At 29.7% G+C, this 25,823-nt stretch overlaps 1 protein-coding gene across 2 annotated transcripts in view; it reads right to left on the bottom strand.

Annotated features, from left to right (window-relative positions):
* Positions 1–25,823, bottom strand: part of LOC142328015 (uncharacterized) — a 389,144-nt gene that overhangs the window by 340,166 nt on the left and 23,155 nt on the right. For both annotated transcript variants that reach the window (XR_012757155.1, XM_075371452.1), the window contains exon 2: positions 21,642–21,734. Coding sequence is in view for 1 of the 2 variants with exons in the window: in XM_075371452.1 (XP_075227567.1) it covers positions 21,642–21,734 (93 nt within the window). In the remaining variant the exon portion in view is untranslated. The remainder of the gene's footprint in view (positions 1–21,641; positions 21,735–25,823) is intronic.

The raw sequence follows: 25,823 nt of genomic DNA, 5'->3' as shown, positions 1-25,823 counted from the left end.
CTCTTATGGTTAAACTGTGTAGTTACATTATTACAATGTTAAAAAAACATCCAGATTAAATCTAATACAATAAATACAGATGTGTAAAGAAATTTTCTGTTAATTACAATGTTTCTTTTATCCTTTAAGACTGATTAATTATGCATTCATAGATTTTTTTTTAAATGCGACTTGGGAGGAAATCCATCACATTAAAAATTCAAAGAATGTAATAATTATACATGATAATTTGTATATAAACACAATAATTTACATTAAATTGTGTTTTAAGCATTTTTAACTCAAACAATATGGAAAATATTCCAAAGCGACAACTTAAATATGCTCTGTTTATATACTATATAACTGTAATATGTTATTTAAGTAAAAAAAATTGTTTTTTAATGAGAAAGTACCATGAAACCAAGACTACTGTAACAACATAAACGGTGTGTATTGATTTACTACATTCTAATATTATAAGCAACAATTATCATGTTTCTATAGGAATGTTTATTATCTATAAAAACAGGATAATTAGATGGGATTCAACAATTACTAATCCATGAGTTACCATCATATCAGTGTTGTTTTCTAAAAAAGAAATTGAAGAATAATAAACAAATACAAATAATATGGATGACTATTGGAAATAAAAGAGAAGCAGTTTGATCATTAAAGCTGAATAATAGAAGTTACGGACAATTTAGTGGTTTTAATCCATGATAGTAAATAAACAGTGTTGTGGGGATATGTAGATTCTTAGAAAATTTAATCTGATTTTAATACTAATAATATTTGTGAGGATCTCATTAATAATAGTTTACATTCTACCTAATGAACATTTCTGTGTAATTGTATTTTAATTTATTTTTAACGATAAAAAACCTTTTAAAGAACTTTTACAAAGTACTAATGAAATATTTCCACTTTAGGAGGTTCAGTCAGAAAATGTTGAGAATCACTGTTGTAAATGTGGTATATTAATTGGATAAAGAAAGAAGATATGGAATGATAAAGAGTAGTATATATATATATATGAAAATAATTAAAATGGAACAGATAAAATAACTTGCTAAAACATAATTCATTTCCACTTCATTCAAATATAGATGGCAGTTACATGTTGCTTTTGTAAGTTTTTAGGGCATGGACAACAAACAATATTACGAAGGTAAATCAATTATTATCTGCAATTTAGTTATATTTTTGTTTAACGTTCAGTAATCCGTTTTTTATGGTCAGAAGGTGTATCAGGGGCCGAAATTCATCGAAGACTTTCAGTACAATATGGGAACAGTGTGTTGCCGCAACGGAGTGTCTACAAGTGGACTGAAAAAGTAAAAAATGGTTGTACAAGTGTTACACTCAACAAAGGAGCCAGACGACCGTTTACCGCCATAAATGAGGAAAACATAGAGTGTGCATGTGACATGGTTTTCTTAGACAGACGAATAACTATTGATGAAGTGGCACATTGTCTGCAAATTAGTCAAGGTTCTGCCTACAACATCATCTGCAACAGACTTGGGTTTCATAAAGTCTGTGCAAAATGTGTCCCAAAACAACTCACACAGTTGCATGACAATAAACAGAAAGAGGCACAACAATAAACAGTGCTTGTTACAGTGAGATGCTTAATGCCAAGCTGAAGCCTGCAATTTGAAGCAAACACAAGGACTGCTGTCGAAAGGTGTTGTGTTGCACGACAATGCCCGTCCACATACTGCTGCCTACACTGCTGAAACACTGCCGAAACTCAACTTTGAAGTACTGACTCATCCTCCGTATAGTCCTGGTCATGCCCCTTCTGACTACCACTTGTTTGGTCCACTCAAAGAGGCATTAAGGGGCCGTCAATTTACCTTGAACGAAACAATGAAAGAAGCGGTGCATTCCTGGCTCGCAGCTCAACCAAAAACCTTCTTTTATGAGGGCATCAGGAAGCTTGTGCAACGATGGACCAAGTATGTTGAAATGCAAGGGGACTATGTTGAAAAATGATGTGCAGGTAAGTTTCCTATTTGTATTGCAATCAAATTTATAACTATATTGCAGATAATAATTGACTTACCTCGTATAATAAAATAATTACATAACTATCAGACTGTCAAATGATGGATAAAATAAGAGACAAGGATTATTAAAAGAAATGTGGAATACTTGGGTTGTTAGTTCTGAATATCAATCAGTTTACAAAAAAAAAATCATTTTAAGACATGAAACAAATTTATAAAGTGGAGAAAATTGATTAAAACTAGAAGATTGTATAGAAAAGAGAGAAATGGAGAATTCATCATATCAGTCTGCAATAAGAAAATATGTTAAACTTAATAATATATATATACTTATATAATCACTATTGACAGATAATTAACTACTTATAAAACTACTAAACACATGTCATATTAATTATGAAAATTATACAAAAAAGCATATTTTTTAAAAATAGTGTCAATTTTCATTCTGTAAAAGAAAAATTCATTTTGAGTGATGAAAAAAATAAACAAAAAATTAAATTAATATTTTGTAAAGTATTATTTATAGTATTATAATTTAAAAGAAAAAAATGTTATCATATTACGTAAAATTTAATTTTAGCATCAGATACCAACATTAAACTATTTAATTAGACTTCACTGCTTAGAGATAAACGCACTACTAAAGAAAACAGCTTTGTTATGTGGATAAGAAGTGATGTTAAAGAAACCTTACAAAAACTGCTGAATCCCTTATAAATTAAAACAGAAAAAACATGTTCCCATGCGTGTGTTAATGTGTTATATACGTATACATATAAATTTATAATTTCCTAGTTCCTTTTACATTATTACCAGGTTTATAATCTTGTTAAAATACCAAGATATCATGATATAAAATCATTACAGATTATTTTTATTATTATATAAAATGAATTCTTAATTATTAAGAGATTTATTTTTAAAAAAATTATTAAATCAACGTTGAGAGTAATGTTGACCTTGTAGCAGAATGGTAGTGTCTCGCCCTTTAATTTAGAGGATTCCAGGTTTGAATCCTAACAAAGTTTTGCTTCTTATACCTTCCAAAATGTTTTCATACCATATTCCATACACAAGTTTCCAGTTTATTTGATGAATTAAGTATGGAACAAAATAAATAAATCTCACGAGGCAGTCATACATAGCTCACAATTACTTTATGATGTAGCATTATCAATGTTTTAAAATTAAAAAAAAGAGGAGAAATTTGGCAAAGTTTTTAAAGCTAGGTGCTGTTTCTGATACCAGTCTATGTATGATGCTAACAGTAGAAACCTTCAGTTTAAAATGTTTTATTATATAATTTGGATTGGTAGGTTGTTAGAAAAGTTAAAATTTCATATTATCAACAACCATCATGGACGAGAACATAGTAAAAATATTTGAAAGTAAATTTTAAAGATTTTTTTGGCAAAAAAAATTATGACATGGTTATAACATAACATTAAATTACAGTGAACTGGAATAAAATAATCTATAAATAAGGAGCAAATATAAAAAATTAGTTTCAGATAATAAATCATCTATTTCTGTGGTTGAATGGTAGCATCTCAGAACATCTGGGAGTCCTGATTTTGATCGCAATCAGGAATGGTACATTTTTTCGTACAAAAATTCCATTTCCATATTCGTACATATAAGTTTCAAAGCTTCTATGGTGAATTAATTCATTAAGCAAAAAAAGGTAAAACCATTCATTTACTTTGTTCTTTTATAATCTTAAAAAAAGAAGACTTTTTATTATTATTTATTACTGATGACGGAACAGAGACTGGTATATGCGTTTAGGGTAAGGGATTGTGTGTATGGCTGTTACCATTTTCTTCAAAAACTACTGGACCGATTCCAATGCGGTTTTTTCCAATGTGACACGACCTAAGTGTCACCTCAGAGCAGGTTCTTAGATTAATTTTATGGTTAAAAGCTGCCAGGGGGTGCTGCAGTAGATATGTTTCTTCAAAACAGCTTCATGAATTTTTAAAATTTTTAATTTTATCACTTGTTTTAGAAATGCTATCAATAATATTGTAAAATTTTCATATAATTTGCATAGAGCTAAAAATAAGATCATTTCATAGAGAGAAAGTTGAAAATTATTATTATTATTATGCTTATGACATTACTCATTTATTTATTTTCATTCTTTTTTATCAAGGGAAAAATGCACTAAAAAATGTTCTTTAATGTTTTATAAAATTATTACCAATTCATTCTTATGGTGAAACACGGCTTATTCTTTTTTTTAATAAAAAAATCTAGTTTAAAATATCTTAAATGGTAAATTATTATATTAATAAAAAAAAATTAAGTAAACATTTTGGTAAATTTCAGTAAATGTTTACTTAGATCTACTGCCCATTATTAAGATTAAGGTTAAAATGTGTTTTTTCCTAACAATAATTTAGAAAAACAAAATAAAAAGAAATGTTCTCATATAAATAGATTGATAAAAAAAATTATAGAACTTCTATTTTGAGATATGAGGGAGTTTATTTCTAATCCTCTGAGATTTTAAAACTGTTTTAATTCCTTATAATTTTTTTTTTTTTTTACAGAGATTGTTAAATAATTTCTATTCAATTAAATGGAAAAGAAGAAAGTTGTATAATTCTTATTTCAAGGGTGATGTCTGTATTACTCTATAATTCTCTGATAATGATGTAAAACTTCCAAATAACTTCAAAATTTAAAGTTGATTGATTGAAGTGGTTGAAAATTAGAAAGATTTGTAAAAATTATATTTATGGTTAGATTTATAAAGCTGTTGATTTTCAAAAATCTTTCACAGTAACTTTTAAAGATACATACAAATAAAATAAAAAATGCACCATATAATCTAATCTTTAAATCTTTAAATTTAAACATTAACACACATACACACACACACGCACACACACACACACACACACACACACACACACACACACACACACACACACACACACACACACATACATACACACACACACACACACACACACACACACACACACACACACACACACACACACACACACGCAGACACACACACACACACAAACGCGCGCGCGCGTGCTCATGTGTATATGAAATGTTGTGCATAATATAATCAACTTGAAAGAAACCTTTTTAATTTATTTGTCGTTATTTTATTTATTTCTAACTTTAAAAAATACTTTTCATTTTTGCAGAATAAAAATTGAATGTGAATAAAGTACAATATGTCATGAGTTCAATTCATGACAAAATAACAATAATTAAGTACAATATTTTATAAGCACCATAGTTATAAAAAGTACTCATTTAGAATTTGTAATCGGAAAAAAAATTCATTTATACATTTCTATAACTTTTAAAAGAAGTAAAAAATAAAAACTTCTCACATTTTAAATACTATTATTATAATTTTGAATTTAAATTTCATTATTATTTTTTTTTTTGCAATTAACTTTGTACACTATTATATAATTTTATATGAATAACACTAATAAAATAGATTCTCTTAACAGCTTTATATTATGATGTAACAGTAGTCAGCATTACTACCAATAGGTAGCAGCACTATACTACGCGGATGAAATCTGTAATAAAGTTGAACTTTTCATACATACTAATAAAAATGTACAGTTTACGTCTATAGTATTTAAGGGGAAATTTTGTGATTCATTGCTACTACTCACGAAATAGATCTGATGTTTTAAGATTTTTCTTATTTTTTTAAAATTCCATTCATCTATTAATATTCTGACCTACCTCAAAATCGATTAAATTGAACGTTAAGTAAATTTCTGTTTCTTTCACTCAGAACAAAAAATCTACAGTAAACGAATTAAATAAAGGAATAATAATCTAAATTCAATATTTATCTGACATTGTGAAATTTTGAGCAGCCAAATTTCCACCATCATAACACTCTCAGAAATTAATAATTATTCTTTGTGATAAAGCATATTATTTATATAAAACCAACTGCAAGAGTTGAGTTATTGTGTTATAATGAAAATTGCCCAACAATGTTATAATATACAGCCTTTTTTTATTTATGCCGAAAAACAAAATAACGAGAGAACTATGTAAATATTTTCAAATAGTTAAATTTCCTTTATTCAGAAGAAACGTCTTAAAACACAAATTTTCTAAATAATTTCGATGTATAGACTGGCATTATCATATAACAAAATAAGTATTATAACACCATCTTCGCTCCGGATTTTTTTTTAAATTTTAATAAATAGATTTACATACATATATATAAATATCATAATATTGATATATAATATGTGTACAGCTAATTTTATATATTTATATAAAATTATTGAGGAGAAGCTCAATTTAAAGACCTTTTTTCTTGCATAAAGAAAGGATTCTGAAACGGATTATTCCGACTGCAGCATGCCTACACATTGGCAAAAATCGTTCCTCTTTTCTATGCTACTTTTCATAAGAAAAACTATGCTGTTTGTTTGTTATTGCGAGCCATTAAAACTAAAAGCGATACTTTTAAAAATTGTATTATTTTAAACAGCTGCTTAGGATCGACAAATAAACAACTCCTCTGCGAATTTCGATTTCCTACAACGAAGGATTCGTTGTTTTATACTCGTATATAAAACATTATTTTTATATATATAAATTAATACAAAACATAAATATTTAAATTTAATCATAATACTATGTACGAGTATATTTAGAAAGATATGATGCTTTATAATTATAGAAAATTAGTTTCAAGAGGCAAACATTAGAATTAGAAATAGAATAAAACTTGAGAGTATCTTGTGCGTAGCTGCTGAAAAATAGATCGGAGGAAATGGCAAGTGACATCAGGAAAGAATATTATTGGCGGTAGTTTGGCCGTGGAAACACATTTTTCCCTCTACTCTTGTCTAAAAAATACAGCAGCCACCATTTTGAAACAGAGAATTCTATTAAGAACCGTTTCAAATACGGAATTCCATCTAATAGCAAGGAATCTCAGTCTAAATTAGAATCGCTGTACATCTCGCAGCAGTAAAGAATTACGGCAGGAACTAAAGATGTGCTAAATTACAGATAAAATAAAGAGTATCTGTCCCAGTATTTACCGAGAAGATTGAAAAGAAGTTTTAAAAAAGCCTGAATAGAATACCGTAAAAAAATTTCAATTAACAGATAAAAAAGGAAAGCGGATACGATCCAAATTAATACTAAAAAAATAATAAATATATGAAATAATAATAAAGCAAACATCTAAAGATATTAATTTCTTAAAATAACGATTAGTGAAGTCGATACGTTGGGACGGAAGGATAAAAAGTTGTTTAATTTCTTTTTTTACGGTGTTTGTGTTTATTATACCTTCAGATAAGGTTTGTAAACTATACCCACCTCGATAACGGGCCATTCAGAGAAAAATAAAGTTGAAAAGTTAATATGAAATAAAGTTAAAGAAAAGTTGGAACAATAAAAAGTTTATAACAATTGTATTTATTGAGTTAGTGTTTTAACTCTTAGCGTTATGATAAGGGTTGAAAACTGTTTCCATATCGATAAATTAAATTTAAAAAATATACATTAAAAAATTTTTTAAAGGTGATACGTTAAAAACAGTGATTTTAGTAAAAATTGAATTTTTTTGGGGGATGGAGGGCTTTTATAAAAGTTTCTTTGTTCAAAACTTTTCAATAGAGCAATGGAGTTACTTTTGGCTGATATAATTATTAGTTTTAAGTTTAGATTACACCGATATAACAATAAGAATACCGCATCATCTAAGCCAGTCACAGTATTATGAATACATTTAGCAATCATAAAAAAAGGTTCATTTACACCAGTCTTTTAATGAAACTGATCAATTAGGATGTACCAAATAAAACAACCAATTACAATCCTTCATATTGTAACCAGCCATTACAATGATTAATTCTGAATACCCATAATTTTGACCAATCACAATACAACTCTCCTTTGGCCAATCAGCGGCATTTAACGCTGTTTGGTAAACACCACATCCCACTTCATTTCAAACTACTTCTTTTATGACCGAATAACGTTTTTATGAACAATAACCATTCATAGAATAGCATTTTTTATCATCAATTCGAAATTATCGTGGCTGTCACAACACTAAAATATTCTATAAGGATAAAGATTTTAGTACACGCGTAATTTGCCAGACAGAAAGCCCAATACAATTTTTTATATCAGTACAACTTTAAATGTGATAGAATGTAACTTTATCGATTAATGCTTTTAGATAGGTACAAACAATAAATATTAACTGTTTCCTTTTTATTATAATTTTTTAGTTTTAAAAGTAACAGCAATTTCGTTAAATTAAGAAGCGTTTTTCTTCTTTTTTTTAGAATTTCCATTTTTGTTCTTTAATTAGCGTCTGTAAGTTAGTGTTTTAGAACTGCAAGTATTGTTTTTCACTTACAAAATGTAATTTTTAAACATTTATCGTTTCATAAATAAAAATATTCTATCGAATTCTATTGGCTTATCAGTCAGTGCCGTTTAAAATTCAATAAACAAATAATAATATATTATCCTTTTACGGAAATTGATAAACGACGAGTATTTTCATTAACTGCATAATTATGTAAGCGTATCAGCTGAGATAACACACACACACACACACACACACACACACACACACACACACACACACACACACACACACACACACACACAACACACACAACACATACACATACACACACACACACACACACACACACACACACACACACACACACAAGTGATAAAACCTTAATTAAGTTCTAATAACGTTTGCAGTGAAAATCGTTCTTTAAAGAAAAAAATCCATTTCTTTGATAAATAAAAAAAAAATCGTATTTCATGTGGGCATAGGAAAATAATTAATTAATTATTGATTAATTTTCCACTTATGTAAATATATGGGTTACGTATAATGCACCAACTTTAATTTTAATTATCTTTAAATTGTGTTCACTTGATGTAAACTATTCTATACACAGATAAAAAGAGGCCACGAAATCTTTCCATATTTCATCATTGTGAAATATATAAACATAAAAAACATACAAAAGGATATTAAAAGAATAGAAATGCCTCAAAATCCCACATATACTTTTCGACCACTTTTTTAACACGTGTCTGCTTATTAAAAAAAAAAAATTGATAGTAATGGTGTAAACAGCACTATCATTCATCATTCATAAGGATGGTTGCAAAGACAACTGAAAGCGTTTTGAAGTAAATTTTTTATAAAAACTCTTTTATATTACTTGGTTTGGTATATGTTTAATAAAAAAAGCTGGCAAAGTATTGCATGACTCCCGGTCAAGTCATACAATACTTTGCATAACATTTTTGTTGTAAAATATTTCAGGCTTCACCGGAAATAATATTATTTGCAATAATTTAGACATGTACAATAACGAACGAAACGTGCAGTCGTTAGTTTTTTACTTCCTTGTACGAAATAAAGGAAGTATTGTGATCGCGAACAATTTCAGTTTTCAGATTTCAACGGAAATATCCATTTTGACTAGTTTTGGCGTGACGTCTTCACGTACGTACGTACGTATGTATGTATCTCGCATAACTCAAATAACGATTAGCCGTAGGATGTTAAAATTTTGGATTTAGGACTGTTGTAACATTTAGTTATGCACCTCTCCTTTTGATTGCAATCGACTGAACCAAAAGTATACAAAAAGCCCAAAATCAAAATAATTGGATTTTGGACATATTTTTTGTGTCCAAAATGATTTTGGAAGGCACATTGGTTTGAATCAGACTTCATCTCCTGTTTTAATTTTTTTAAATTTAAATATATTCATTTATTAATAATTATTAACCTCTGATTGTAATAAGAAATGTACGATAAATAATAATTCAATAACAACAATAAAAAAGAAAAAGTATTAGAAGTATTAATAAAATAAAATTTTATGTACTTTTCATTTAAAAAAAAAAAGAAAGTGTATATATAACTTAATAGGCGTATAAGGAAGTTATGTGATATCCACATCAGATTTTTTGTCTAGATGTATTAATTGGACCCTAAAACGTAAAAATATGAAGAAAAAAACTCGATACCCCACTTTCGATATGATCATCATACCTTTTCCTTAATGTAGCTATCCTAACCATATTCTCCGAAAAAGTAAAGGTTAAATTGCAACACATTAAAAAATAATAATAATTTGTCAATTCTTTAAATTTCGAAATTTTTAAACTCAACTTCAAATAAAGGGCCAGTGAATTGTTTGCATTGTTTATTTTTAATTCCTTGCGGTTGTCTAGAAGTCGACAATTAAAGAAGCATTAAAAATTATTATTTTTTACTCTAAAATTTTTAGATCTTTTTTGAAGTAAGTTTTATTTCTATAAACATTTATTTTATTTTATATTTTTAACTTTGTCCTCGTGTAATTCATCTCAAGACTTTTAATAATGGAGATTCTTTTACAAGTAGTAAGGGTTTCTTGACTTAAATTTCAGTAGTATGTTATACCCGGACACTGGTACCACTTATCCCAGAGACGTCAGAACAAGTCTTACAGACGGTTCAATATTATTTACAGTAATTTAGACGTATACAATAGCAAAACGTGCTGCCGTTAGTTTTTTTGTATTGGTACAGAACACGTTATCATAATTTATACTGTAACACTTTGCGCACGCGTAAATATACAGTTTAAACAATTTAAATTGTAATAAAATTGTATTATACATATTATTTATTGTCTATGTGTGTCTGTGTATACTTCTTTTGAAAAGGCGTGGAGGTCGGTTAAGCAGAATAATATTACGTGTTGTGCTAGAGCGTGCATAATCGTCTCGTGACTTTGTTTGCCTGTGTTAACCACCGCACCACCACCACCCGGTGTAGATTGGTCAAAAACTCCTCCTTTTCTCATGAAATTGAAAATAAATGCAGAATATACTTTCAGCTGCAAGTATACTCAGGTTAATTTTAACCTACACAGTACGGTATATTATTATTCGATTAATATTTATTTATTTTGAACGGAAAACCAGAATAATCAGACTTCGATTGATTAATTAAATTTACCATCAGCCGATTTAAAAAAAATAGGCTTTCCTGTATAAAAAAATAAGACTTTTGTCAGGAATTGAATCTGAGACCATCCGTTTCAAATATTTAAACACTATTTATAAATTTTCTTCAGAATTAAAAAAAAAAAACGATTTTCAGTTCGACTAATAGTTTTTCGTATTTGGTTATTTTATTATTTACTCTTCACTAAATCAATTGATTTTGAAAATTCCTTTTTTATCTTTTAAAGAAATTTTGTTGGTACCAGATTAATTAAGAAGATTTTTTTGAACGAAAATTACGCTACATTCACTATTTAAAAATAATATATTTAGCATTTTTTGTCAAACATTATTCATTCAAACATTTATTTTTTATTGTTTACTACTTAATTATTGTAATTATATTTAGCCAAATTTTATTTCGGTATTTAAAATATTTTCAGAATAAAATTCAAGAAAATTATTTAGAAAACTTGGCTCGTTCGGAAAGTTTTTGGTATGATTCAGAGGTTAGGAAAGTATGACCAAATAACAACGATATTTGTGAAATATGATCCCTTAGATGGCGTACTGGGAAGTTTCAGGCCCGTATGTTTTGTTGGTTTTTTGTGGCGATCAAGTAAACAAACAAGTTTTGGCATTTTTTTGAAAAATGGATGAAATAGAAGTTCGAGCTATTATAAAGTGCTTTGTTTTAAAAGGTTTAATCCCGACTGACATACAAAAAGAGATACTATTCCAGTTCGAAGGCTCCTTCGTTTTTAACGGAAAAGAAGTGGGTTGCTGAATTGATCTATGAATAAACTGCGATCGTACATCCATTTAACACTCAGAACAATACAAACCAGTACGACCAAAGAAATCGTCAGACCACAATCCCGTATTAATCTCCAATTGAAGGTACGTGAGGTTTCTGTCATCACAAACATCTCGGTAGATCGTATCCGCTACATTTAACACGATGTTTTTCATATCGGAAAGCTTTCCGCTCGATTGGTGCCGCATTTGTTAACAATCGATCAAAAACGCATTGGACTGAACATATATCAAGGGTTATTTAAATGTGATTCCGTTAATATTCTTCGAGATTTTATAACTGTAGACGAAATATAGATTCACCATTACATTCCAGAGATCAAAGAGCAGTCGAAATTGCATCTGCTTCCAGGTAATAGTGCATAAAAAAATTAACGAAAACACTTCTATTTCGAGGAAAGGATTATCTGAAGAGTACTGTTCAGGCTAAACGTCCACATCTGGCCAAAAATATACTCTTTCACCACGATAATGCGATTGAACATGGGTCCTCGGGTTTTTGCTGCAAAATATTACATAATTTACTCTTTTAAATGTTTCCTAATACGCTCCGTATTAGGTGGATTTGGCTCCCAGGGATTACTTCCTTTTTCCAAACCTGAAGAAATCGCTCGACGTACGAAGATTCACTTGAAATGATGAGGTCAAATCTGAAACAACCGCTTATTTTGCAGAGTCAAATCGCATTTTACACCGAGGGTATTATAAAGATGGAAAGTGGTTGTCTAAATGTATCGATTTACAAGGTAACTACGTCGAAAAATAACAAAATATCTGAAAATCTTTGTCTTCTGTTCGAAAACTTTTCGACCAACTCTTACATTCCCGCATTTCAGAGAGTATTATCTCAAGCTCTGGTAGTAATCATGTTTAATCGGCTTTAAAATTCTTAAAAATAGCCTTTTTCAGAAGATTATTTACAGTATTATCTATGTTTTAAATAAAAATGAAATTAAAAAAATACATATCAAAATAACTTTAAAAAAAGATTAAAGGTCTGAAGTCAGCAGTTATTTTTTTTTTTTTTTAAATTGCCGCTGACTTCTCTAATTAGATATTCAAAGAAGTAATGAATAAGCATTACTTTTTAATATTTGTGCAGATTTTTTTGAAGACTTTTATTATTACTTTTTAATGTTTATTTTATGCAGAATTATAATAAATTACGGTTATAACAATGTTGATAATCTCTTCTGGTATTTGAATACAATTTAAATATAAAATTCGTTTCCAGTAGTAAATTGAAATTTATTATTACTATTTAAACCTTAGTTGTTTTCTTTATTTAATAATAATGTATTTAATGTTAAATGAATTATAAAATCAATACATTTCTTATAAAATTAAAATAAAGAACACAATGCATGAACATTGCTGAAATGAGTTACTACATAAAAAAAATCTAATGTGGATACCACATGATTTCCTTGTACGCCTTTTAAATTCCATATACACTTTTTTAAAAGTACATAAAATTTTATTTCACTAATAACTTCTGATTTTTTCATATCTTTTTTTTATTGTTATTATTGAATTATTATTTATTGTAAAAATGTTTTTACAATCAAAGGTTAATAATTATTAATAAATCAATATATATATATATATATATATATATATATATATATATATATAAATTTAAAAAAAAGTTAAAAAAATAAGGAAAATGAAAAAGAAAAATGGAAGAAAATGTTGCAAACAAAGAAAGAATAAAAACATTAAGAGATGATAAATATAAAAAGGAAAAAAACCGTTAAGACGAAGGAAAGAATAAGAATATTAAGAGAGAATGATGAATATAAAGAGAGGGAAAATTTGAAAACTAGAGAACGTGTACACAAATTAAGATTAGAAGAATTATATCAAACCAAAAAGAGCGATTAAATGATTGGCAACAAAAAACAAATAAACGAAATGATCAACTTCGACTAATAGAGAATATTGTCCGTCAATATCAGAGGAGTATGAATTAAACGATAAGAATTTTTTGCAGTTTATTAAAGATCCGGGCACGTATGCTTCAGTGTATACGTTGTTCTTGTGAGGGTCTATTTTTCAGTCACTCTGTAGTTAACTTTAATGTAGATAAAATTAATCAGAAATTCCAGAATAATTAAATAAATTTAAACAGAAATTAAACAAAAAATCCAAAAATAATATATTCTTAATTATAATTTTCAATTACTATTAAATAATCCGATGTTTCACCAAATCTATTATATATATATACACACATATGTAAAAGTACATAAAATTTTATTTCACTAATAACTTTTGATTTTTTTCATATTTTTTTTTATTGTTATTATTGAATAATTATTTGTTGTAAAAATTTGTTTACAATCACGTGTTAATAATTATTAATAAGCCAATATATTTAAATAAAAAAAAAGTTAAGAAAAGAAAAAAGGCAATGAAGTCTGTCGAACCGATGTGCTTTCCCATGAAAATTCTAATATTTCATTAATTGAAATTTCATCTGGCTATAATACTGGAACCAACCTTTTTTTTTAAATTGTAAGGTAACCATATATGTGTAGAACTTAATATAAAGTGGGGTTACGTTTGCAAAATTTTGAGAAAAATGACCCAAAAAACCTACCTACACTACCCCTGGAAGTATTGTCCCCTGAATTTTACCAACAAATTTCCCCATATACACGAGTCTGTATACAAAACTTCATCAAAATAGGTTTATCCGGTTTATCCAGTCAAAAGTTATTAAGCTTCTTACACATATGTATGAACGTTACCTTTCAGTTTTTTGTTTTTTGAAGTCTCTGGGTCATAAATCGCTGAGAAATGAAAAAAAACCCATACCTAATTTTAATTAGTGTTTTATTAATTTTTATTAATTTTATACTGGTTCTATAAATCATTTCAAAAGTGTTATTTTTTTTATTTGATACATAAGTTAGAAATAAGATAAACACTGCCGTTAGTCTAATAATAATTTTTAACCGTAATACTTAAGAAAGGGTTAAAACTTATTCTCTAAGTATATTTTCAATGAAAATTCAGCCAGATTTTTTCGACTTTTTTTTACAATTAACATAATATTTTTATATTGTATTTATTTTTGTTATATATAATTATTGGGATGCTATTCTGATTTCTAGAAATCACAATGATTTCAATTTTTGTTAATTTATTTCATCATAATTTATAATGAAATGTAATGATACGGAATGTATGATGATGAATGTATATAAATACTGTATATACGAGTATATTTATAAAATGTTATTAAACAATACACAAAATTTATATTAATTTATTAAATTTTAATCCATTTTAAATGAAGTTTGGACTATATAGATAATTATCCTTCCTTATTGAACCAATGCAACATGTTCAGCATAAATTCAACGGTTACCCCTATTCGTGTCAAAACAGACGACCTTTACTTAATCATGATTCGCTAACAACGCAATTAATTATTCCTCACGGGCGACTGCAGTAAAATCCCTCAGCGCAATCCAAACACGGTAGATGACTTTTATACGCTTTTAGTACAAAATAAAAGTACTAGCCCAATCTAACTCGATTTTAATTTTAATGTTGATTAGTTTTATTTAATATCCTACTAAAACGAAGTATGTTTTCACGAACTGTAGCATTTTATTTTATGAATAAAATTTGACTCTACTGTCATGCTATTTATTTATTTTTTTAACCTCCGAGACCACCGTTAGATATTCAGAGAATGAGATGAATGATTCGTAGCGTGTGTGAAAATGCCATGCCGGACCGGGATTCGAACGGGACCTCCGGATGAAAGGCCGAGACGCAACCACTCGCGCTACCGAGGCCGGCTATTGTCATGCTGTTAATAAATGACAACAGCACCCAGGAATACTAAGCAAAATGCTGTTTAACTTCGGTGATCTACGGGAAATGGTTTATTAAACTTTGACAATTTAATCTTTATATATTATTAAATTTCATGGATATTTTTCTAATATTTTCAGATATTTTGTAATCATCAAGTTGTAAGGAATACAGTTTACTTTCTTATCCAGTTACAACTATTGGTCACTGGTAATAAAATGTTGTATTTAAATAAAAATAAGGTCATTTGGATTCATTAGTTTTATCCATCCGTGCAGGACTATATATATAAGTTTCTTAACCATAGGAGGTACGGACGGGGAGGGTACCCCTTCTGAGGAGGGAAATCTTTTGAAAAAAACCTGTTTCATTTTTCACCCGCAGTGCACTGAAATTCCGAAATTGGGAAGAGCATTTTTAAATTCACACTTTTCAGTGATTTCATTACAGAATTGTCAACTTTTACCAACGGTCTATGGTAAATGTCAATAATGACCAAAACTATTTGGTAAAAGTCCAAAATAAATGTGTTTTCAAGATTTTTTCGGACTTTTACCAAGTGACTTGGTAAATGTTAGAATTTACCGGTAAAACTTAAGATTTATCGGTATTCGGGGTTTTACCGTAACATATATATATATATTTTTGTTTTCTTTTCTCTAATCCCTTCAGTTTTAATATTAAAAAGATTTTTTGGTATTTTATACATCATATATAGGATTATCAAAAATAGTCTACAATTTTCCAAAATAATAAACCCTGGACCTAAATTTAAAAATTTTTTTTACTGTTTTATTTACAATTGGTTTTCCAAAAAACGAAATTAAAAAATAAGTCGTATAAAACAACGATGCGAGAAAATGAAGTATCCAGTGATACCAACCAAGACGTTACAATAAAAGTTTGAACAAAGAATAACACAATTAAGTATTTATTCATTGTACTCGTACAATGAATAAAATATCACTAACAGCCCATACAAAGACCGTAACAAAGTACACATAAATCAACAAATAATGAGACAGAGCAAAAATGATAAATGGTCAACGCAGCAGTCAAATTGTCAATAAAACAAAGAGAGTATAATATTTACCTCGCACAACAGTCTCAAGATCCAATACATGCAACCTTTTCAGTCTTCTCACAACGTCACTGTTATTCAATAGATTAACAACCAGATGGTTTTTATTTGTGAAGTTTAAGTAAATACTTTGAGCTTAACCGGTGAATTTCTTCACGAATTTCAACCCTAGGTAATCGTGGATCTTCTTGTTCTAAAAATTCTATTTTTCTTATTTTAACCTTTATTGAAGGGGAGGGATGTTACATTTAGAGAAAATTTTATTTAAGGAAATTTGTTAAGCTCAACCTACAAATGAATATTTCTAGAAAAATTTTTTAAAATTTATTCTACACTTCCAAAAAAAAAAATATACTTTGTTTTTTCGTTTTTTGGTTTTAACTCTTTAATTTTTATTAAACCTTTTTATTGTGTTTCTTTGTAAGCAATTAAAATTTTAAGTAATTTAGCTCCATAACAAACAATTTTTACTTCCTTGTACGAAGTAAAAGAAGTATTATAATCGCGAAAAATTTCAGATTTCGACGGAAATGTCAATTTTGACTATCCCTGAATCCATTTTGACTAGTTTTCGCGTGACATGTATACGTACGTACGTATAGTAACTCGCATAACTCAAAAACGATTAACCATAGGATGTTGAAATTTTGGATTTAGGACTTTTGTAACATCTAGTTGGGTACATTACCTTTTGATTGCAATCGACTGAACCAAAAGTATCTAAAAAAGCCCAAAATCCAATTTTTTGGAGTTTTTCTTAACTGTAGCAATAAGCCCTCATTAGAACTTTTCAACGATATATCATAAGTGGTACTTATTTTCATTGGTTCCAGAGTTATAGCCAAATAAAATTTTAATTAATGAAATATTCGGCTCTTATAAGGGGGAAGGCACATCGGTTAGAATCAAACATCATCTTTTTTTTATTTAATTTCAATATATTGATTTATTAATAACTATTAACCTCTGATTGTATAAAAAGGTTTACGATAAATAATAATTCAATAATAACAATAAAAAAAAATTAAAAAGAAATTTCAGAAGTTATAAAAAAAAAATAAATTTAATGTACTTTTCATTTAAAAAAAAATGTGTATATGATATTTACTAGGCGTAAAAGGAAGTCATGTGATATTCACATCAGATTTAAGAGTTTTTTTAAAGATCACTTCTTTGTAAAAAACGTTTTAGTAAACTGTACTCACAGAGTGATGGATAAGAGAGCCCTCAAAATCAATATTTTTCTTTTTGAAATTTGGAAATTCTGATGATTAAATCTTATTTTGGTAGTAATTATAATCAATAAATAAAGCCCCATTAATACGAAATGGCCTCAAAATTAAAAAAAATTCGGAAAATTTTTTTAGTTACTAATATTTAAACGTTTATTATGAAAATAAATAAATTATTAAATTTAAAAGACTTTTTGGCTTCTCCGGAAAGGTTTGGCAATGTCAAAGCTGCATTGAAAAGTATCGTATGACTTGACCGGAGTAGTCAGGAAAGTCATGCTTTACTTATACAATGATATATATATATATATATATATATAAATATATGAAACAATATAGACAATATGGATTGTCAAAACTACCCGTCCACCCCTATTAAAACGACAAAAACTGTTTTTTTTTTTTAAACGCTCATGACTTTAAATTGGATATGTTCTACCGATTGCTGAAAATATGAACTTCCGATTCCCATCAGAAGTTCTTTTTTTTTTTAAATTCATGTATATTCTGACCACGGATTTCGTTGGATTCTAGTCGGAAAATACATTAGTTATGTTTGAAACATTTTTTATCAAAATGTGATTTTTGACCTCTAGATTACCTTTGAAGTTGAGCTCATGTCAAGTCACTTTTAAAAACGAATTTTTAAGATAAAAGCAATGATCCTCTAACCTTTAACCTAATACATTCTTTCGAACAGCAATATTTTCAACTTCCGGTTCCTACCGGAAGTGGGTTGTCCAAACCGTAGATTAATTTTTCAAACCGAATCCTTGAGAAATAATAAAAGTTTACAACTTACTGTTCATTTTTTATAATGCCAACAGCCAGAAAACAGGAAAACCAAGTTTAAAATAAAAAAAAGAAAAGTTAAATGAATTTCAAACTGTTTATTTCGTTAGAAAATCTTAAATTTTCTTACAATCAAATCTGAATAAGTACATTTCATATTCAGTTTATCTTAACGCAACACCTACATACCTCAATTTTATATATATATATAAATGAATGTTTGTTTGTCCACATGCTTCCTATATCATTCATCCGATTGCGATGAAACTTTGGTGAGTTGTGCGCACGCCCACGAAGGTTTATGAATTAGTTTGGACCCGCTAGGTAGCGCTGAGTTCGAGATATTTCGAAAAATTGTATTTATGGTCCGATTTGGCTCATACTTAGAATACGTGTTACTTACATGGAAATAAATACCTGTGCAAAAATGGATCCGCTAGATGGCGCTGGGGTTCAGATATTTAGAGAAATTGCATTTGCAGTCCGGTTTGTCTCATATTAAAAAAAAAATATTTTTTTGAAAATATGTGAAAAAAATATTTTTGCTAAAAATGGACCTGCTAGGTGGCGCTGAAGTTGAGATATTTGGAAAAATTGTATTTATGGATCGATTTGGCCCATATTAAGAATATATATTAATAACGTGAAAAGAAAAAGTTTTACAAAAATTATACCCGCTAGGTGGTGCTAATGTCGAGATATTTACGAAATAAACAAACAAATATACAGACTTTATTCTTCTGTATATACAAAAGGCAATGTTCGTACGTGTATCCGCTATAGATTACAAAATTACTGGACCGATTTACACGCGAGGAAAAAGGGAAAATTGGGAAAAAGGGAAAAGAGAAAAATAATAAGGGAAATAGGGAAAAAGTTAAAAAGGGAAAAGGTAAAAATGGTAATGGGGAAAAGGGTAAAAGGGAAAGGTTAAATTATGTGAAGTTCCGTAATGTTCATTTTGTTAATGTTTTATCAAACGTTCAATTGTGTCCGTTTAATGTATATATATGTAAGGAAAGCATATTACTTTCTTAATACGATTGAATTTACCGCACAAGTTTGATGGGTTGGTAGCACCTGATGGTGCAGGAGATAAAAAGAATAAGAAATTATAAACAAGGGGCGTGATAATTACTAAATTGAATTCAAAAAATCGTTTGTAAAAGAGGGAAACTACATAGTGAATAATAGACTTTGAATGTTCTGTCTTTGGTTTACAAGTAAGCTTTATAATTAATGTAATTAGTAATTGTACATTTTGTAAATAAATCAAATTTACTTTGGTTTACAGAGAAACACTTCAGTTTAATTATTTGTGTTTAACCCCAAGAAAAGATTACAAAAAAATACAAAACACAGTGTGTATATATATATATATATATATACACTTAAATCTAGCAATAGCGAAGCATTACCGGGTCTGCTAGTTTACAATGACATAATAGTAACTAAATGATAAACTTTGTATTTTAGAGGTAAAAAATCGCATTTCGATAAAAATGTTTCAAACAAAACTTACATATTTTCCGACGTAGAATCTAAATCCGTGATCAGAATATGTTTTATTTTTTTTTAAAAATGAACTTCTGGTGGTAGGTAATCTGAAGTTGTTATATCAGAAGTCGTTAAAGAATACCCAATTTATACAGTATGAGGCCATAAATTTTTCGAAAAAACTAGTTTTTGTCGTTTTAAAAGGGGTGGACGGGTGATTTTGAACACCCGGTGTGTATATATATATATATACACACACACCAGTATACATGTACGTGTTCAATGAATCCATAAATCATTAAAATTTAATCTCTCGATAAAATCATCTGCATCGATGAACAACGATTAATATTTTTTTTTATACCCGAACAAAGAAGAAAATGAATTATTTGTACTAGTTACTCAACTTCAAGTTCCGATATCCTGAAACTCTCATTATTCTGTCGTTGTATTTGAAGTAGATGATTAATGATTCGAATCACTTAATTTGAATGATATTAAGAACTCAGGTATATATGTATATTATATTCATATAACATATGCCAAAAATAATTCGATTCCTTCTAGATTAGAAAATCAAATTAAAAGAATAGATATCTTATAACAGAGATAAAAAATAAATAAGCAGAAGGGAAAAAGTATTTATTTATCAACTGGTAAACAGGTTTACTAAGGAAAGTGAGTAAGGAGAAGTGATTTTTCTATACTGAGCTGACTGAACCTTTCAACATGTTGTGCCAATGAAAATATATCCAGTCCTACAAATAACATTTTTATTCTGTTCTGCAAAAGGATTAACTGCATAAACAAGGAGAGCAATAGATTTCTGACATAAAAAGAAAATTTGCAACAATACAAATGCGATGTTTTGAATTTCTTTTTTTCGAGGAAAGGATGTAGCAAATTAATGATGGCTCGAGTAAGATATGATCAATTGAGCGAAAAAACAATGTAATGTATAGATTTAGTAATGTAGAGATATTTGTGCTTTATTCGAACATTCAAATCATAAATTACTGATATGAAATCTAATACGAATTGGATTTGATTTGGTAAATAAAAAACGATCCGATTGATTTACAGGAATTATTTCATAAATTTACAGATTCGTATCGTTTCGTTGAGATCGATTAATTGATTTACATACTATTCATATTAAGTAATATAATTCTTTCGGGTAGAGCCCAAATCTATTAGAAAATTAATTTAGTTTCTGTTTTCAAATAGTCTGAGTACGATTATAACCCGATTTTTCGACCTTATCGATTATATTTATAGTTTAAAATATTTCATAGTATTTTAGTTCCAAAATCTGTTACGTACAAATATACATAAAAATAAATAATAAATACGAAATAATAAAAGATTTATTCTTACCTGTATCGTAGAAATCGTAGGATTCTTATTAGCCGTACTGTTTGCAATATTTCCATCTTGATTAACTGCCGCTGAATTCTGCCTCGCCGTCATCTGTAGCGAACACAATCACAAATGTTTTCGTTTGATACACCGATTAAAAGAAATCAATTCTCACACATTCATACATACATACACAAATATATTAACACAATACACAATATATTAACACAAACAAATTATTACGATTAAAATAATATTAGCCCAAATTATAGGCATGCAATAAGCGGTGGACACCACGCGAACACTTGGCACTGCGCTAAATGTATTTTAATTATAATTTCCAGCTTGAATATAAAGCAATAATTGATCTATAAATACATTTCCGTCTCGTATTAGATTAATAGAAGAATATTCCTTACATAAATTACAAGCCTTTAGCTACACTTAACCTCTTGATATCTCTTATATAAGTATTTGTCTTAATTACGCGTAAAATGAAATATCTTTTTTTTTAACTTAACGACTTCAGAAATTGTTCAGTATAAATTTATACGAGACCTATTTATAAATTAACATAGAATTATAAAAATAAAACAAAATAAACTGAAAAAGAATTTTATACGTAAAAATTAGATAAATATTTATATTACTTCTCGAATAATTCAAACACTTGTATCAATCACGACACCAGATTGTCTATTCCCATTTAAAATAACGGTGCCATCTAAATGCCCAACCGTTCGTTGACTCTGTACATGAGTACATCATAGTTTTTAAAATGTTGATTAGCCAGCCAATTCTTAAATTTTGTAAATAGATGAAAGTGAGACGATGCTAAATCAATGCTGTAAGAGGGATAGTAAAATAATATTCCACTTGTTTAGTATATGCTTGTTAACTTGTTTAGTATATGCTTAGTGCACGCAGAGTTGTGAGGCCGTGTATTGTCAAGAAAAAAATGATCCCCTTCGTTAGCATCCCTCACTGGTAATTCTGCATCGCCCTCCTAAACTTTATCAACGTTTCACTATAGACGTATGGAATTATTGTAGTACCAGTTTCATAAATTCTGCAACAGAATTCCTTTACTCTCTTAAAACTGTTTTGTTCAATCGGTTAATCCTTTTATTAATTTTTTTGGGTTGTTCCACAAGTCAAAAAAATTTATTTGGATTGTTCTTTGTCTCAATACGGATGAATCGAATTCATTTCTCGTCCCCAGTAACAATATTGTTAAGAAATTCACTTTCCTTATTCTGATATTGGTGAAGAAAAGGCAATGAGGTTCCCATTTTTTTTTTCGATTTGTGGGCATCTGTAAGTTTTTCAGTAACTTCGTGCATAATAGTTTAATCTGTAACAATTCCATAAAGAAAGGATCTTGAAATTTAATAAAATTTTCATTAAGTTCATTAATTATGAAGCAGCGTTTATTACGAATGACATGTTCAATTTTTTCAAAAAGTTCATTATTCGATATGGAATGTTGCCCTTTTCCTTCCTTATCGTGTACATTACTTCGTCTTTCTCTTAATTTCCTCCACTATTATCTCACACAACCATCACGTATTACATGGTACTCCTTCCGAATAGGGGAGTGCATTGCATCCTCCAAATAGTAGGGTCCCGAAGGGTGCATTCCTGCTAGGCCGGAAGGCTCTAGAACCGAAAGAACTTCAAGGGACGGACAATGGGAGAACGAAGCTCAGACACAGCGAGTCTCCCAAGGTTAGCTCCGGTCAAACAAATTCTCCCCGGTCCAAAAGATCGAAACGCAGCAAATAAGTCCGTCTATAAATAAAACAAAATAAATATAAACTTCATTAAATAAATAACTACCCGCCCGATAAAAGAAAGATACAGCAGCAAAGGACTTTTGTCCAGGTTCTGCGATTAGTAGGTAGTTACAAAAACCCCCGCTATTATTGCGTTCCGTTCCACGTATTACATTATTACTGTAAACTACGCACAGTCGATCTCGGCTGCAGATGTTCCTTCGCTTGCAAAAAAATAATAAATTACCTTGTAACATGAAGGAACGCAAAAATTCCCTGTACATTTTACCACGTAAAGGGTGATTCAAAGAACGGGAAATTTTGAAAGTTGTGTTGGTAGCCGTGGGCGATTGGTACCACTTGATAAGTGGCGCCAGCCTCTCTAACCTAACCTGCCATTTAGTTGTCATGGGTCCTTGGAGTGGTGCGCAACGTGCATTTGCTATCAAAGCGTTTTACAAATCAATGACAGTGTGGAGGGAGCGCGTAGAGAAATTCGCCGTCATTTTAATCTGGGACGGCACGACCGTGTTCCATCAGCACATGTAATTAAAACATGGATATCTAATTTTGAGGAAACTGGTTCGGCAATGAAAAATAAACCTCCAGGCCGTGAGCCAACCGTCCGTACACTAATGGGTCCTCTTACCTTTATAAGATCCAAAATTTCTTTTGGCTTCTGGAACCAATGAAAATAAGTACCACTTATGACATATCGTTGAAAAGTTCTCAATGGGGGCTTATTACTGCAGCTAAGAAAAAATAAAAAAATCCATTTTTTTGGATACTTTTTATTCAGTCGATTTCAATCAACTAGATGTTACAACAGTGCTAAATACATAATTTCAACATCCTACAGCTAATCGTTTTTGAGTTATGCGGGATACGTACGTACATACAGACGTGACACCGAAACTAGTCAAAATAGATATTTCCGTTGAAATCTGAAAACCGAAATTTTTCGCAATCATAATACTTCCTTTACTTCGTACAAGGAATTAAAAAACAAAAAGCATATATTTCAGTTTTGAGAGGCGAAAAAAAATTGGATTATTTATGTGTGCAATGTAGGTATCAAATTTGCCAAATAAAAGTGTTTTCTAAAGTGTCTCTGAAAAAAATCGAAGTTGGTTTTTCGCGAAATCCCTCACTCTCTGAACGAATTTTGAAAAAAAAACATGATCAATGCCCCATATATAGAAATATTTGAGCTAAATATAAAGAAAATCAGTTCGGTCAATCCTGGGATATGAGGTCGAATCAGTGCGACACACATATGTGTATATATACGAGGTGCGACAATAAAGTAATGAGACTGATCTTTCTTTGCAAGATGTGGCAACCGTGAAGCTTGCGTAGGCACACCATCTTTGACCTTGGTTTATAAGCTACTTCTAGTCCAAGAGGCACATTGATGCAACAGCTCAGTCGTGAGTTGTGCTGTAATAAGTGAACACGTGTTTGTGTCTCTCTTCACAGAAATGAAACCGCAAAATATTGCGCAACGGTATGCCATTTCTTTTTGCGTTAAATTGGGTGAAAACGCGACGATAACTTATGGTAAGCTTCAGAAGGCTTTTAGAGAGGAGGTTATGTCAAGAGCTCAAGTTTTTCGGTGGCATAAAACTTTTAGTGAAGGCAGAACGAATGTTGAAGATGAAGACCGCAGTGGACGACCATCAACCGCACGGACAGATGTCAACTTGACCAGGGTGCGTGAAATCGTACGATCTGATCGAAGATTATCCGTGAAAATGATTGCATAAGAACTCAACATCAATCGAGAAACGGTTCGTCTAATATTAACTGAAGATCTTGGCATGAGAAAGATTTGTGCAAAAATGGTCCCCAAAAATCTCACACAACAGCGAGAAACACGGAAAAATGTGGCAGTCGATCTGTTAGAGCAAACGGAAATCAATCCAGATTTGTTGAGCCGTGTTATCACTGGTGATGAAGGTTAGTTTTTTCAATACGATCCAGAGACAAAACGCCAAAGTTCGCAATGGTGCTCAAAGGGATCACCCAGACAAAAAAGCTCGCATGTCAAAGTCAAAAGTGAAATGCATGCTTGTGTGCTTCTTCGATTCCAAGGGAATTGTTCATAAAGAGCGGGTGCCTCCTGGACAAACAGTTAACCAATATTTCTACAATGAAATTTTAGAAAGACTTCGTAAACGAGTTCTTCGTGTCCGTGCCAACATTGCTGATAATTAGATTCTGCATCACGATAATGCGCCATCCCATACTGCTCTGTCAGAACAACAATTTTTAACCTCAAAACAAATTTCAGTACTACCACAGCCACCTTATTCACCAGATACCGATCCGTGCGACTTTTTTCTATATCGAAGAGTCAAAATGGCGGTCAAGGGACACCATTTTCAAACAACACAAGATGTCCAGAAAGCTGTGACGAGGATCT

Source organism: Lycorma delicatula, chromosome 7 (assembly GCF_047948215.1).
Source record: "Lycorma delicatula isolate Av1 chromosome 7, ASM4794821v1, whole genome shotgun sequence".
In the NCBI taxonomy this organism is placed as follows: Eukaryota; Metazoa; Arthropoda; class Insecta; order Hemiptera; family Fulgoridae; genus Lycorma; species Lycorma delicatula.
This window is presented reverse-complemented; position numbering and strand designations above follow the sequence as displayed.